Source organism: Lampris incognitus, chromosome 21 (genome assembly GCF_029633865.1).
Source record: "Lampris incognitus isolate fLamInc1 chromosome 21, fLamInc1.hap2, whole genome shotgun sequence".
NCBI classification, from domain to species: domain Eukaryota; kingdom Metazoa; phylum Chordata; class Actinopteri; order Lampriformes; family Lampridae; genus Lampris; species Lampris incognitus.
The window spans coordinates 2,928,826-2,945,199 of NC_079231.1; the positions used below are offsets into that span (position 1 = coordinate 2,928,826).

General features: G+C 45.2%; 1 protein-coding gene across 2 annotated transcripts in view; it reads left to right on the forward strand.

Moving 5' to 3' along the window:
- Positions 1-165: 165 nt before the first annotated feature.
- The window catches only part of mrps9 (mitochondrial ribosomal protein S9), a 32,532-nt gene continuing 16,323 nt past the window's right edge, over positions 166-16,374 (forward strand). Inside the window, exons 1-5 of one of the 2 annotated variants that reach the window (XM_056301373.1) lie at positions 166-285; positions 1,334-1,516; positions 7,696-7,758; positions 8,510-8,540; positions 8,648-8,727. In XM_056301373.1, the coding sequence (XP_056157348.1) occupies positions 166-285; positions 1,334-1,516; positions 7,696-7,758; positions 8,510-8,540; positions 8,648-8,727 (477 nt within the window). Of the gene's footprint in view, positions 286-383; positions 415-1,268; positions 1,517-7,695; positions 7,759-8,509; positions 8,541-8,647; positions 8,728-16,374 lie in introns of those variants that run through there. The other variant, XM_056301374.1, reaches the window with a different exon arrangement.

Genomic DNA, 16,374 nt, shown 5'->3' on the forward strand with positions numbered 1-16,374 from the left:
CCCGATGTATTCTCCATTCGGAGGGTTTTCTGTTCCCCATAATTTATGATGGCAGGACATCTCGGTGCGTTTCATATGAAATTAGGAAACTATTTAATAAAAAACGAAGAAAATAGTTTTTGTAAGATTTTAGAAACGACTTCCGGTGGGTACGTCACAACAAAGATGGCGGCCTCCGGTCTGCGCACGGCGGCGGCCGTTCTGTCCAAATGTGGAGTTTGCGGCGGCGGCGGCGGCGGCAGCAGCGTGAGCAAGGCGGCGGCGGCGGCGTGTGTGAGCAGACAGGTAACGAGAAAGAAGGTTTATCTGGTCACCACACGTCTTGTCTTTACACCCACACCGAGCTCCGCACACGGCCATAGCCGCCATGCGGAGACGCCGACACGTCCTTGACTCGTAGCGGCTGGCTGCTAGGTAACAGAGTCCCTGGGCTAGTCGGCTACCCCTTCCTTCCATCCTTCCTGCCTTCCTTCCTTCCTTCGGTCCTGTAACCTCCCTTTGCTGCGTGCCATACAGCAACCTTTGTATGTATTTACTGGGTTATGGACCGCGTCCTCTTTGCTCTTATTTACAGTATTGTTGGATTTTCTCCTTCTGCTGAGTTTGAGGGTCCCACCGTACAAGAACCTGAATGTTTTACCGCCCGCCGTCTACATGACGCAGGACTAACCAGCATTACCGTCTTAGCAGTGTCTCTGTCTCTCTCTCTCTCTGTCTGTGTCTCTCTCTGTCTGTCTCTGTGTCTCTCTCTGTCTGTGTCTCTCTCTCTGTCTGTGTCTCTGTCTCTCTCTCTGTCTGTGTCTCTCTCTGTCTGTCTCTCTGTCTCTGTCTCTCTCTCTGTCTGTCTGTCTCTCTCTCTGTCTGTGTCTCTCTCTCTGTGTCTCTCTCTGTCTGTCTCTGTGTCTCTCTCTGTCTGTGTCTCTGTCTCTCTCTCTGTCTGTGTCTCTCTCTGTCTGTCTCTCTGTCTCTGTCTGTCTGTCTCTCTCTCTGTCTGTCTCTGTCTGTCTCTGTGTCTCTCTCTGTCTCTCTCTCTGTCTGTCTCTGTGTCTCTCTCTGTCTGTGTCTCTCTCTCTGTCTGTGTCTCTCTCTGTCTGTCTCTCTGTCTCTGTCTCTCTCTCTGTCTGTCTGTCTCTCTCTCTGTCTGTGTCTCTGTCTCTCTCTGTCTGTGTCTCTCTCTGTCTGTCTCTCTGTCTCTGTCTCTCTCTCAGAATCGGGTGTGTAACTGATCGGTTGGCCCTAACAGCTGCACCTACACCGGCTCTTTCTAGATCATGTTGCCCATCCCTGCTTCAGAGCGATGTTACTCATCCACACGTCTTCCCGTCCTCCTCAGGTCCAGACCAGGCAGATATGCGTCAGCTCCGTCCTTCACAGGAAGAACTTGGCCGCGGCGGGACCGGAGAAGTTCACGACAGAGTTCATCCAAAAGCAGGTGGAGGAGTTCAATATTGGAAAACGTCACCTCGCCAACATGATGGGTGAAGACCCGGAGACTTTCACACAAGAAGACATCGATGTAAGAGGCAGGAGAGTGAAAAAATGTGTGTGTGTGTGTGGGGGGGGGGGGTTCTGTGACATATAGGCGGGTTTCCTGTTTACAAACATTACAGGGTGCGTGCGCAGCCAGGGGGCATCTCATCTTTTGAGCGCCACCAAAGCGGTTCAACAATGAAAAGGTTCAACATTTCCCACCCATCCTGTTGGGGCTTGTGCAGCTTATAGCACAACAGCCGCGTGCCATCTGGGCTGTATCTGAGCTCTGTCTTGGTTAAAACCTCTGCCCTGTAGCTGCTTTCTGCCCCCTAGTTGCACACGCATCTCTGTGATGACGTTGCACGGAAACCCTCCTATTTGTGTCAGCTGCTTGTGAGAATGATGAAATGCAAGCTATTTTGTCCGCCAACCTCCAGAAAACGTTATTTCTGGTTGATAGCGCATTCATCCTGCTGTGTATCTTCTGCGTTAATTTATAGCTTGTTTTGGTTTTGTTTGCTGCCCTGTAATCTCATTTCTGTAACTGGTACACAACACATCGATTTGAAATGGTTTCGTGTGTAAACAGTCATGCAACAAAGTTTTTATCGCTGTTCTGCTGTTGAACTCTTTAGGTTTCTAGTTTCAGCCCAGTCTGATGAAGAGGGTCAAGTCAACTTTATTTCAGTAGCCTGAAATGGCAGCTAAATCAGAGAGCCTCCACATTCTTATTACTTTTTCCAACACAAGTAAATACAGTAAATCACAATGTACAGGAGTTCAGTGTGACCCATGGTTGCACTTTGCCGACTTGTTTTTATTTTAACAATGGCGGCCCGGTGCTTACTGTTATTAAGAAGAAGACCTGTTTGCACTAATCTCCGTCAGTGCTGAATAAGCCGTAGTGGCAACCAGCAGTGGTCTATGCCATGGCCCAGAAGAGTGGCTTCAAATGGCATTTTATGGCAGTTCTGCCCTTAAATTGTTGTTGGTGGATAATTTAAGTTTGCACAAGTCAGAGGAACAAATGAACACAGTAGCTGTGTTTCCATTAATTGTCAAGCAAACTTTTGAAATGTCGCAAAAAAGAAAATGCAAAATAAGCACATTTCCATCAACCGGTTTGGAGTGAATGGACTAGGCCAGTGTTTCTCAACCCAGTCCTCGAGGACCCCCTATCCTGCAGATTTTCTTTGCAACCCTGAATAGGTACCTGTTTATAGTTATTCAACCAATCAGTAATGAATTATGTCAGATGTTGCACACCTTGCATAATTAAGTGCTGTGAGATGATTGGTCGAGTAAGTACAAGCAGGGCTACCTATGCAGCGTTACAATGAAAATCTGCAGGATAGGGGGTCCTTGAGGACTGGGTTGGGAAACGCTGGACTAGGCTACGCAAAGCGTCGTTTTGTCAGAAGTTGGCGGGATATGCTATGTTACACATGGCTGTAATAAACAGTAGAAGAAGAGGTTGAGAACTGAAAACAACCAGTCACCTTGGCCATCTACGACAGAAAATGGAGAGAGGTCTTCAGGAAGTTGTTTCAGTTGGGAAAGTTGTAATCTTTCTTTCATGTCAGCTGTTACTGGCCCTGTTTCATGCTGTTCAGAGACGAGGACAAAGAAGTGTGCGTTTTGGGAATATCTGGGAAAACACCGATGCGGAAACAGCTGATCAGTCATGCGAGTTAAATGTTGACTTAGTTAGAACTTATTTAACACAAGTGTTTCCATATCCCATTTAGCGCAGTAACTTTTTTCGAAAAAGGCAAAAACCACCTCAAGCGAACGTAAAAACTTTTTTGTGAAATTCAGGAAGTTTTTTTGAAATGTTGCCGTTCCATAAGCCTTTTCTAATGCGATACTTCAAAGTGCAGGTAACAATACGTGATGGAAGCATGGCTAGTGTTATGACCACTGCAGCGGTGCTGTTTGAGCCAATATTAAAGCATCGTATCGTACATGTTTTAGAATATTTCTTCGTGATTAAAACCATAGTTAATGTACAGGTCAGCAGCACGCGGCCACTGGGCCCACATGGTTACTGTGATTGTCTTGGGAACGTCAGCCGGACGTGCCTCACATTCACACGTCATGTCACATCCACATATGAAGCCAGGACAGGTTATGACGTCTGCTCAGTTGGAGCTGTCCAGTACAGCCACAGAGTTCTGCTGGAGGCCTCTGAGAAATTCCTGTGGAACTATTGCAGTTTAATGCCTGGCTCAATGGCACCTACCTCAGCTGGAGGTGTTATGGGAGTGGAGAGGCTTTCTACAGTCACTTTCTCACTTGGTGTGGGATTCAAATTGGTGACATTTCAGTCACAGGCCTTTAATCTCTGTCGTACTGACTTTATGTAGTATTGACGTCTTGGGGTGAAGATATGATTACGTTATTGTTGCCGTGTAGACAGCTGGCCAAACTGTCCCTCTGTCTTAACTGTCCTCTCCCCACGACACACAGTCTCAAAGCCATAAATGGTTAAAGCATTCATTAGGACTCGATTGACTGTTTGAAGTCTCTCTCTCTCTCTCGCTGTCTCTGTCTGTCTGTCTGTCTCTCTCTCGCTTGCTCTCTCTCTTGTCTGTCTGTCTGTCTCGCTCTCTGTCTCTGTCTCTTGCTATCTCTGCTGTCAGCCTAGTCACCAGCATCTGGACTGATGGATCCCCCAGGCTGTGACCAGGAGGGGTCTGGGTCTGGGTCTGGTTAATATGCGGTGTCAGGGAAATTAGCAAAGCTCTCAAAACACAAACGTACACACACATGTGCACGCATGCTTGCAGGTGTTGAATGTCCAGTCTTGGCAGCAACACATTACATCCTGTTGCTCCTATCAATTAGCTCGATTTCCCGCCTTTCCCTGTGGTGGCTCCCCGGCATCCCACCGACGCTCATGAAGAAAGCTGTTAGTGCCTTGCTGTGAAAGCAGAAGTGACGGCTAGCGTCCCATCCTCAGATGTCTGCAGATAAAGATGAAAATTAGGGAGGACCAGAGGGAGAACCCCTAACCCACCTCCACCTCACCCCCATCTGTCCTGATCTGATCTGGCGTCAAAACTGTGACAGGCAAAACCAGTCGTGGAAAATCAGTGTGATGTGTGTAGCCCCACCGGGAAATGCCTGCAAGTCTTCTATTACACGATAACTCCATTTCGATAGTGATAGCATGATATTCACCGGCCCCATGGACTCGTTACAACGGACAACTGAACACGAGCGTCATACTACTTTCAACAAGTCTTAATTTAACCCAGTTATCTAAACCACATATGTGGAGGTGAAGGTTAAAAGTTATGATGTGAATGTCCAACATGATCAATGGTGGATGACATGGCTGATCTACTTCCTGGTTCTTCCTGCAGGAAGTAGCAGCCTATGCTTACCGTAGGTCGTAGTAACATCCATAAACTAGGCCCGCACAATAGAGAAGTCATAGATAATGGACCTGTCATGTATATGACATGCATGATGGGAAAACTACAAAAAGAAGACCCAGGTTGTGAAAAAACAGAATTATCCTGTAAACCTCATGTGGATTCAGAATCAGAATCATGTGTATTGGACATGTAGGTTTGCACATACATGGAATGTGACTCTGGTTTCTTGGCTCTCAGTGTACTTAACATAGAATAACAACACTACAACACAACAGTCTTCACATATATACACAAAGATTGACTTATACAGGTGAAATAAGAGGTGATAAAGTGCAGATAAAGATTCTCTGTTTTGAAACGCTGTTTGGTCTCTAGAAATAGTAATGGCGGCTAAAAAAACACTATTCATTTTGTCATAAATAATGGCTTCATCAGAGCTGCTGTAGTGGACTGGATCCTATAGGATCAGGACACTGGACACAGCTGCTGTAGTGGATTGGATCCTGTAGGATTGGGACACAGTGGACACATGTCAGAGCTGCTGTCGTGGACTGGATCCTGTAGGATCGGGACACAGTGGACACATATCAGAGCTGCTGTAGTGGACTGGATCCTGTAGGATCGGGACACAGTGGACACATATCAGAGCTGCTGTAGTGGACTGGATCCTGTAGGATCGGGACACAGTGGACACATATCAGAGCGGTCTTCAGTTCATCTCAGGAAACAAAAATATACGTATTCTTCTGAGAATGTTTTCTTCAACAATATTCAGTTGTATGATGAACTGTTAGACAGGACTTGGTATATATCCGTGAAGACGTATCGCCTCTCATCCAAGAGACTTCCTCAGTTGGTGCCTTTCTGACTAGACCAAGCTAGTCTGACTGGCTGCTGATGAGACTCAGATATTTATCCTCTTTGGAGTTGTTATCAGAGCTATTGATGTGCATGGCTCTTTGTGATCCGATGTTAAGCAGCGACGGTCGTTGGGGGTGTTGGTTTCGACTTCGTTAGTGCTCCATTCAGTGGTCATGAGAGCGGTTGGAGCCGTTAGTGAGCGACTGTTGTTCTTGGAGGCTAGGATTCTTGAGTCTCCTGGGTAGAGATGAAAGGACGGCATTGTAAGTGGGAGATAGGTGGTGTCGCAGACCTCCTCCTCTGTTGAGGGATGGTTTTTCCAGTTTCCTTCACCCCTCTTTCAAACCATCTATCTTCCCTGTCCAAAATGTGTACGTTGCTGTCCTGGAAGGAGTGTGTCTTCTCCTTTAGGTGTAGACAGACTGCTGAGTCTTGTCCTGAGGAGTTTGGCCTTCTGTGTTGGGCCATCCGTTTGTGTAGTGGTTGTTTGGTTTCTCCTATGTATAGGTCAGTGCAGTCCTCATTGCATTGTACAGCATACACCAGATTGCTTTTCCGGGTGTGTGGTACACGGTCTTTGGGATGAACCAGTCTTTGTGGGAGTGTGTTGCTGGGTTTGAAGTATACCGGGATGCGGTGTTTGTTAAAAATTCTCTTGAGTTTCTCGGAGACCCCAGAAACATACAGGATCACTGTGCTCTTCCTTCTGTTCCTTTTCTCCTCGTCGCTCACCTGGTTGGTCTTTCTGGAACATGTTGCAGTTTTCACAAAGGTCCAACTGGGGGAGCCGCAGGTTTTTAAAGCTCCCCTCAGGTGTTTGGGTTCTTCCTGTTGGGCCTGAGTGCTGCTGGGCACATTGTCAGCTCTGTGTTGCAGAGTTCTGATGACGCTCAGTTTGTGTTCCAGCTCTGCAGCTCTGATAACGACTCCTAGAGGATAAATACTGAGTCTCATCAGCAGCCAGTCAGACTAGCTTGGTCTAGTCAGAAAGGCAGAACTGAGGAAGCCTCTTGGACGAGAGGTGAAACATCTTCACGGGTATATACCAAGTCCAGTTGCACTTGATTCAACTCCTTTGGAGAACCATGACGACCTGGATGAATGAGAACATTCACAGACAACTGTTAGATTGTTTTTACTTTCTCTCTCCCCCTTCCTCTCTCTCTCCCCCTCCCTCCCTCCCTCCCTGTCGCCATCTTCTCCTTGAGGAGTTGTGCCATATTGTGTTCAGACCCCGGGGAACAGCAGGTGCTCCCTCATCTGTTCAACACTCCTGTGGTTACCTGTCTCCTTGTCTCTCTTTCCACTTATCCCGTGTCTTCTCCGCACATCTCTATCTTTTTGTTGTTTTTCTCCACTCCCTGACTCACACTCACACACACACACACACACACACACACACACACAAGCACTTGATAACCTCAGCTCTTAAACTGTCTCTCTTCCTCGCCCTGTCTGTCTTTCTGTCTGTCTGTCTTCCATCGTTGTGACGACCTCATCTAGCCGACACCTGCTGCCTCGTAAATGAGACAAACAGACTGTGTTGATGAGTCTCCCCATAGTTCACACACACACACACACACACACACACACACACACACACACACACACACACACACACACACAGAGCCTAGGGTGAACTCTAAATGAACCACTGGTTGTCTGTTGTGTTCGCTTCACTGTCAACATAGCCACTAGCCCGCATCCCACTAAGTCCGTTTTCTCCTCTAACTTCAGTTCCTACCACACACACACACACACACACACCCGACTCCCCTTTTGTTGAACTCCCCTAAACAGCTTGGGATTTATCTCCTGTCACTTTGCCTATCTGCTGTGACTTCCGTCTGTGTGTATCTGTTGGCGTGACCTCGATGTCGGCCATATCATCATCGTTGTCATCATCAATAACCTTGACATCACCACAACTGACAAAATGTCATCTGTTTTTCTTCTGTCTGTTTTATTAATCCCACAGAGGAGCATCGCCTACCTGTTCCCCTCTGGCTTGTTTCAGAAGAAAGCCAGACCTGTCATGAAGGTGAGCCCGCTGTCTGGCGAGTTTGTGTTGTGCTGCCGCACAAAGGCAAATAACAGCGATACTTCTGTGTATGATTTTTAAAGTCCATCCATCCATCCACTATCCAAACTGCTTATCCTGCTCTCAGGGTCGTGGGGATGCTGGAGCCTATCCTAGCAAATATATAATTAAAGTCAAATATACGTGTAATTTGTGTAAATGAACAGGAATAATAGCCAGAAATAGAAATGAAATATTCAACTTTTTTGTTTTTCCAGGTCTAAGTTGACTGCTGTCTGGCTTTTGTCAAGTAGTATTTCTCTGATATGCTCTTTTTTTCCTCACGTCGCCTCACAACAGCCGCCGTGGGCTATGTGCTGCAAACTGTGGCCGCTCACTCATGGACGACCTGAGAACGTGCACTAGTCTTTGATATATTAACAATAATGAGCTAACTAAAGCGCTTCCATTTTATTACATGTATCAGTCCACAATGACTCCATGAGACGTGTGACTCACGGAGCCCCCTTTTGCATTGAACACTGCCTTGCTCCACCTGCACCCGCAGCACAGGTGCACCGTGGGTCTGGACGGTTTCGTGCTTGTTTTCTCAGAATTTGTGGATTTCTAACCAATAATGCTGTATTCAAGTTAATTCTGTTGCTGCTCTGGTTAAGAGTGGTAGATAAATGATGAAAACAGGAAATCAAAATGTCCTCCTCATAGCATATTTTAGTCATGTATATTGACTCTGGTTTGTTTTCATTTTCAGCATCCAGATGAAATCTTTCCAAAGCAAAGAGGTGAGTAATCTGTCCTGTACATACTGTGAGTGCTGTCAAAGGAGATCAGCTTTGAGGAGTTCATCTGATTGGCCGCCTGAACGCTGACTCTTTCCTCCTTTACAAAGCTATCCAATGGGGACCAGACGGACGGCCTTTCCACTTCCTGTTTTACACTGGCAAGCAGTCCTACTACTCCCTGATGCACGTGAGTACCAAGCCCCCCTGTCGATTTAAAATGAGGTGGATGTAAATTTCATCCTGCTGAAGCCATCTGTCCAGTGGCCCCCTCACCCGATCTTCAGTTTCTCTTCTTACAGTCAGTCTATTGTCTATTGCTGAAACGATTCATTGATAAGTAGATTGACAGAAAATTGGTCAATAATGTAATTGATGAATTGTTTGGGTCATTTATCAAGTAAGAATATCAAACTTTTGTTGGTTTCACAAATGCTGGGATTTGCTCATCTTTCCCCAATTCAAATGATCTATCTGTCTAATCTATCTGTGATTTATAGTATATACACTACCGTTCAAAAGTTTGGGATCACCCAAACAATTTTGTGTTTTCCATGAAAAGTCACACTTATTCACCACCATATGTTGTGAAATGAATAGAAAATAGAGTCAAGACATTGACAAGGTTAGAAATAATGATTTGTATTTGAAATAAGATTTTTTTTACATCAAACTTTGCTTTCGTCAAAGAATCCTCCATTTGCAGCAATTACAGCATTGCAGACCTTTGGCATTCTAGCTGTTAATTTGTTGAGGTAATCTGGAGAAATTGCACCCCACGCTTCCAGAAGCAGCTCCCACAAGTTGGATTGGTTGGATGGGCACTTCTTTGAGCAGATTGAGTTTCTGGAGCATCACATTTGTGGGGTCAATTAAACGCTCAAAATGGCCAGAAAAAGAGAACTTTCATCTGAAACTCGACAGTCTATTCTTGTTCTTAGAATGAAGGCTATTCCATGCGAGAAATTGCTAAGAAATTGAAGATTTCCTACACCGGTGTGTACTACTCCCTTCAGAGGACAGCACAAACAGGCTCTAACCAGAGTAGAAAAAGAAGTGGGAGGCCGCGTTGCACAACTGAGCAAGAAGATAAGTACATTAGAGTCTCTAGTTTGAGAAACAGACGCCTCACAGGTCCCCAACTGGCATCTTCATTAAATAGTACCTGTTAGAGCCTGTTTGTGCTGTCCTCTGAAGGGAGTAGTACACACCGGTGTAGGAAATCTTCAATTTCTTAGCAATTTCTCGCATGGAATAGCCTTCATTTCTAAGAACAAGAATAGACTGTCGAGTTTCAGATGAAAGTTCTCTTTTTCTGGCCATTTTGAGCGTTTAATTGACCCCACAAATGTGATGCTCCAGAAACTCAATCTGCTCAAAGAAGTGCCCATCCAACCAATCCAACTTGTGGGAGCTGCTTCTGGAAGCGTGGGGTGCAATTTCTCCAGATTACCTCAACAAATTAACAGCTAGAATGCCAAAGGTCTGCAATGCTGTAATTGCTGCAAATGGAGGATTCTTTGACGAAAGCAAAGTTTGATGTAAAAAAAATCTTATTTCAAATACAAATCATTATTTCTAACCTTGTCAATGTCTTGACTCTATTTTCTATTCATTTCACAACATATGGTGGTGAATAAGTGTGACTTTTCATGGAAAACACAAAATTGTTTGGGTGATCCCAAACTTTTGAACGGTAGTGTATGTATACACGTTACATGGCCAATGTATGGGCACACCCAAACATCACACCCATATGTGCTTCTTGGAACATCTCATTCCAAAACCATGGGCATTAATATGAAGATGGTCCCCCCTTTTGCTGCTATAAGAGCCTCCACTTTTCTAGGAAGGCTTTCCACTAGATTTTGGAACATGGCTGCAGGGATTCACTCCCATTCACCCTCCTTGACAATCTCCTGATGTTTCCAGTACGCTTCTGCTCCCCTCACTGCTTCCTGAGGCTTCCACTTCCTGCCACACTTAACGGTCTTGTTAGCGTGTCTGACTTTCTCATCCTCAGACAGTGGCAGTGTAATGACTGCTCTTGCCTCGGTGGCTTTGAATTCTTCCACCACCATTGAGACTGGTAAGCAGAGCTTGGAGGTCTTGCTATACAGACTGACTGAGCTGAAAGCATCTTCGCAAGAATTTGCTGCACAGTCTCTCCATTGCTTCCACTTGAGTCATGGGGAAGTCATATAGCAGGAATGGCCATTGCGTTCTTGGTATGGTGCCATACTGGAAGCACCACACCTTAAACCTTCCAAGCAGCTGGTTGTTATCAGTTACCTTGAACCAGATGTTTAGTTGAACCATTGTGTCGTTGAGGTTGCCGCTGTCCTTCAGGGTGCTGTCGTAATTCTTTCCAAGGTATCGGATTCCTTGTTCTTGAATCGTTGGAATCTCAGCCCCTTGTGTAATGAAGATACTTTTTGTCAGCTTTCCTTTGAGGATACTTGGGCTCCTAGATCTTACCGAGTTGAATTGCATCCGTGACCATGTAGCCATCTTCTCCAGCAAGTTTAGGATCCACCGTGTTCCCTGGCTCAGTGGAGTCATCACAGTAATATCATCCATGAATGCACTGCAGGCTGTATGTCTTATACCGTCATCCACTTTTGGCCCTCTACATTGCATTCCTCCTGCTTTTAGTAGTTGGCAGCCACAAACAGGGCCACCGATATTGTGCATCCTGCCATGATGCCCTTCTCAAGCCTCTGCCATTTCCCACAGTGAAACTAATTTTCAGCGAATCCATGTATAACATCACAACCTTGACAATTTCTGGTGGTACTTGATAGTACTCCAATGCATTTTGGATCAGCTGGTGAGGTACGCTTGGGCAGGCTTTGGCGAGGTCTAACCATACGACTGAGAGTGTGGTGTTGTTGCTCTTTGCTCCCTTGATGACCTGGCTGATCACTGATGTATACGCCAGACATCCTGAGTACCCTGGGACTCCTCCTTTCTGGACACTTGTGTCAGTGTATTCATTGGTGAGTAGATAAGATGTTAGTGTTTTAGCAATGATGGACCAGCATATTTTCCCTTCAATGTGTAGCAGGGAGATCTCTCGAAACTGGTCAAGTCCTAATGAGTTTAGTTCTTCAGGGACAAAGCAACCTTCAGCAAGTGTCCAAAGCCAGGGTTCCTGTTTTTTCTTCCAGATTGTCTGCAAAGGCTTTGATAGCCTCTTCAGTAGCCATGGGCAGTTTTGTAGATCTTGTAAGTGGTGCCTGGGAGGTGGCGAGTATTGGGCCAGATGTCTTACTTGCCAAAAGGAATACGAAGCGGTGCAGTGGCCTTTCACTTCCTGGTGTAGTGATCACCATGAGTCCATCAGGACCTTAGCATAAGGCCACTCCTATGCAAATGTGTCCGCAGCAGCACCTTCTCATGGTACCTCCTGTTTTTACAAAGTCTGCTGCGGGGGTGACCGGGTTCACGGTGGTATAACTGGGTGGGTCGATTGGACTCGTTAGCCTTGGTTGGCAGCCAATCTAGGAGAAGGAAAACTCTGATTTAAAACCTCTGCTGCCTTGCGGGTATACTTGTCTACGGGAAAGGCTTCAGGAAGAAACCCTGAGGAAAAGTCTGCATCCGTCTCCTGTGCCAGTCGTCTCACTAGATTTGCCACTGGTAGTAGGTCGTCTCGGGTGAGAGAGTGGGGTTGATGATACGCAACTCTTCCTCACTTTAATTATTTTGCAAGTCATCTGTCATCCATCACAGGATGACTAGATGGTCCTCATCGCTGCGATGGATGAACAGCTAAGTGGTGCCTGATGGTCCTGGAGCAGATCCTGCTTGAGCATTTCCCACTACTGCCCTTACTTCAAGAGTGAAGTCTGCCATGTTGAAAGGGGTGCATGGCTTGAGTGTTGGCAGTGTCCCAGTGGGATGTCTCTGCTGGGGTCGCCATGTGCTGCTGCTACACTATTCTCCACTTCTTCCGTAGAACATATCAAGTCTCCTGCTTTTAGGCTTTCTGAGGAGGTCAGCTGTGAACCAGAAGGGGTTGTTAAAAAAGGCTTCCCTCTGTCAACGCTTCTTGCCAGATTGGCTCTGTCTTGCAAAGGTGGAGAGGGTTTTTTTTTTTTGCAGCTCTGAGCTTATTTGGTTCAGGGCTGCTTTTTCCCCATTGTCTGCTTTCCGCCACTTTTTCCTGAGCATCTTTAGTTCTTTATGCAATTCTATGATCTGGCACTGCCTCCTACTGGGATTACAGAGATTATTCATTATTTAAAGTTCCTTATGGAAAAATCCCTTAAGCATTGTTTATTTGGCCCTGGGGAGAGTGGTTTGTTTGTGTCTGCAACTCTTAGGGTTTTTGTCTGGATACATGCTCAAGAATCCAGGTAAGAAAATCAAGGAAGGTTGAATCAGTTCATCTGGACACAAAGTTTACTGACAGATACCTTTCTTCATCATCATCATCATCATCTAAGTGACCTCTTCAGTCTCACCTGACTGCAGGCGCCCCCACCCTTATAAACAATACAGTGACTGCAGGCACCCCCACCCTTATAAACAATACAGTGACTGCAGGCACCCCCACCCTTATAAACAATACAGTGACTGCAAGTACCCCACCCTTATAAACAATACAGTGACTGCAGGTACCCCACCCTTATAAACAATACAGTGACTGCAGGTACCCCACCCTTATAAACAATACAGTGACTGCAGGTACCCCACCCTTATAAACAATACAGTGACTGCAGGTACCCCACCCTTATGAACAATACAGTGACTCCAGGTACCCCACCCTTATGAACAATACAGTGACTGCAGGTACCCCACCCTTATAAACAATACAGTGACTCCAGGTACCCCACCCTTATGAACAATACAGTGACTGCAGGTACCCCACCCTTATAAACAATACAGTGACTCCAGGTACCCCACCCTTATGAACAATACAGTGACAGCAGGCACTTAGTTGAGTGATGAAACGTATCTGTCAATGAACATATCCACATGAACTGATTCAACCTTATTTGATCTTCGGGTTTTTATTTTATTTTATTTATTTTTGGTGTCAGGGTGGAAGTTGTATTTGAGGCTGGCGTGTCTGTCTTGTTTGGCTTTGTCCCGCCATGAGGAAGCTGCTCCTCACTGGGGGATTTTGGGAGGTGAGGAGGAGGAGGGGCGTCTGAAACCCCAAGGAGAGCCTTGCTGCCAAGGGAAGACTTGTCGCAATCAACTCCGCACACACAGGTCTCTCCTCCTCCTCCTCCTCCTCCTCCATCTTTCATTGTCTTAAAGCAGCAGTGCTGACCTTGTGCAAAGACATTTTGTTAATAATAAGAGTGGGGTGTTTTTGTTTCTAGGATTGTTTTGTTTTTTTCATTGTGCATATGTATACAATGAAACACACACACACACACACACACAGCATTGTGCCCTGCAGTGTAAATCTGTACCCCTGCTGGTGGATAAGTGTATCAGACGAGTGTGAAAGTCTGTACTGTCTGTCTGCATGTCACTCACCGTCTGTCACTTACCATTCCTGTCTTTTTTCTTCTTTTCTTTTCTTTGTGTTCTTTGATCTCTATTTTCTCCTCCGCTGTTCTCTTCCTTTCACCCAATCTCCTCTCTCCTCTACTCTCTGGCCTAAGTCTTTGTCATTTCACACATATCTTCAATTCTGTCTCCTTCTCTTTCTCCTTCTCTCCTTCGCTCTCTGTCGCTCTCACACACACACACACACACACACACACACACACACACACACACACACACACAGACTTAAGTCTGACGTACACACTCCAGTGGTGTTGAGGTGTTGCCAGGAGGGGGCAGTGGTGTGTAACATTGGAGTGAGTGGGCCAGCCAGCATGCTTAATAAAACTTCCTCCTTCACTGCTCTGCTGAACACCTGACGGACAGATGCGTCCTCCGAGAGCAACCAGGACCCCTTCACACCCCCCCCCCCACACACACACACACACACACATACCATTAACCCTCCACCCCATCGTTTTACCCCAGTGCCCCAAATCTGTGAGCTGGAGGGGTTTGAGCATAAAATGTATGCTAGCTGTCTTTTGTCCCCACCAGCCAGACTGTTTCATCTGTTAGACTGTATTTCTGTCTGTCAAACCGTCTGTCTGTCTGTCTAACTATCTGTCTGTCTATGTATATCTAACTGTCTGTCTATATCTAACTGTCTGTCTGTCTGTCTGTCTATATCTAACTGTCTGTCTGTCTGTCTGTCTGTCTGTCTATATCTAACTGTCTGTCTGTCTGTCTGTCTGTCTGTCTGTCTGTCTGTCTGTCTGTCTATATCTAACTGTCTGTCTGTCTATCTATATCTAACTGTCTGTCTGTCTATATCTAACTGTCTGTCTGTCTGTCTGTCTATATCTAACTGTCTGTCTGTCTATCTATATCTAACTGTCTGTATGTCTATCTATATCTAACTGTCTGTCTGTCTGTCTGTCTTTATCTAACTGTCTGTATGTATCTATATCTAACTGTCTGTCTGTCTGTCTATATCTAACTGTCTGTCTGTCTGTCTATATCTAACTGTCTGTCTGTCTGTCTATAAACTAAAAGGTTTGTAAAATGTGTTTTGATACTAGCTGTCCTGTCCTTTGTTATATTTTCTTTACATGTTGCTAACATGTAAAGCCAAACCCCCTTCACCCGTCATCCGTCTTTTTGTAATGTACAGATGTACAAATAAAATTGACTTGACTTAAAGAGAGACTGACATGCCCTTTCTGAACACATTTTTTAACATTGGGAGTTTGAGTCATAACTGAAAATAGGGGTGGTTTTATGAATTCAAAGCTATTGGCTACCGTCTTCCTGGGTGGTCGTTTGGGTGTGGCTCAGTGTTCGCGTGGGTGGGGCTCAGTACTGCTCGTCACTTGCTGTAGAAAAAAATGAGAAATTCAGTGGTGCGAGGATTTGAATCACTGAGCTAGCTAGCTAGCTGCCGTAGTTAGCCATGTGGCAGTGCAATACAACTTGGCGAATAATATGTTCGATGATACATATAATTTATATAGATCGATGATACATTTTTAGGTAAATAGAGAGATAGATAGATAGATAAATAGACAGATAGATACATATATAGATAGATAGCTAGATAGATAGATGATAGATATTTAGATAGATAGACGGATAGATACAGTTGTGTTCAAAATAATAGCAGTCCAACATCACTAAGCAGATCAATCACTGTTTTTGGTAGAAATTATATTTCTACATGTCAAATAACTTATTAGTAGGTGTAGTAGAGTAATAGAAAACCAACAGACACAACAGTCATGACATGCATTTTGCTGATTCGGTGTAATTGATTCATTAATTGAAAGGGGCGTGTTCAAAATAATAGCAGTGTGGAGTTCAATCAGGGAGGTCATTCAGCTGTGAAAAAACAGGTGTCAAACGGGTGGCCCTTATTTAAGGACAAAGGCAGCAAATGTTGTACATGCTGGTTCTAGTGCATTTCTCTCTGAAAATCTGAGTAAAATGGGTCGTTCCAGAGATTGTTCAGAAGAACAGCGTACTTTGATTAAAAAGTTGATTGGAGAGGGGAAAACATATAAAGAAGTGCAGAAAATGATAGGCTGCTCAGCTAAAATGATCTCAAATGCTTTAAAATGGCAAACAAAACCTGAAAGATGTGGAAGAAAATGGAAAACTACCATTGGAATGGATCGAAGAATAGCCAGAATGGCAAAGACTCAGCCGGCGATCAGCTCCAGGGAGATCAGAGAAGGTCTAAAGTTTCCTGTGAGTACTGTAACAATTAGAAGACGCCTATGTGAAGCCAAGCTTTCAGGCAAGAAGCCCCCTGCAAAGTCCCATTGTTGAA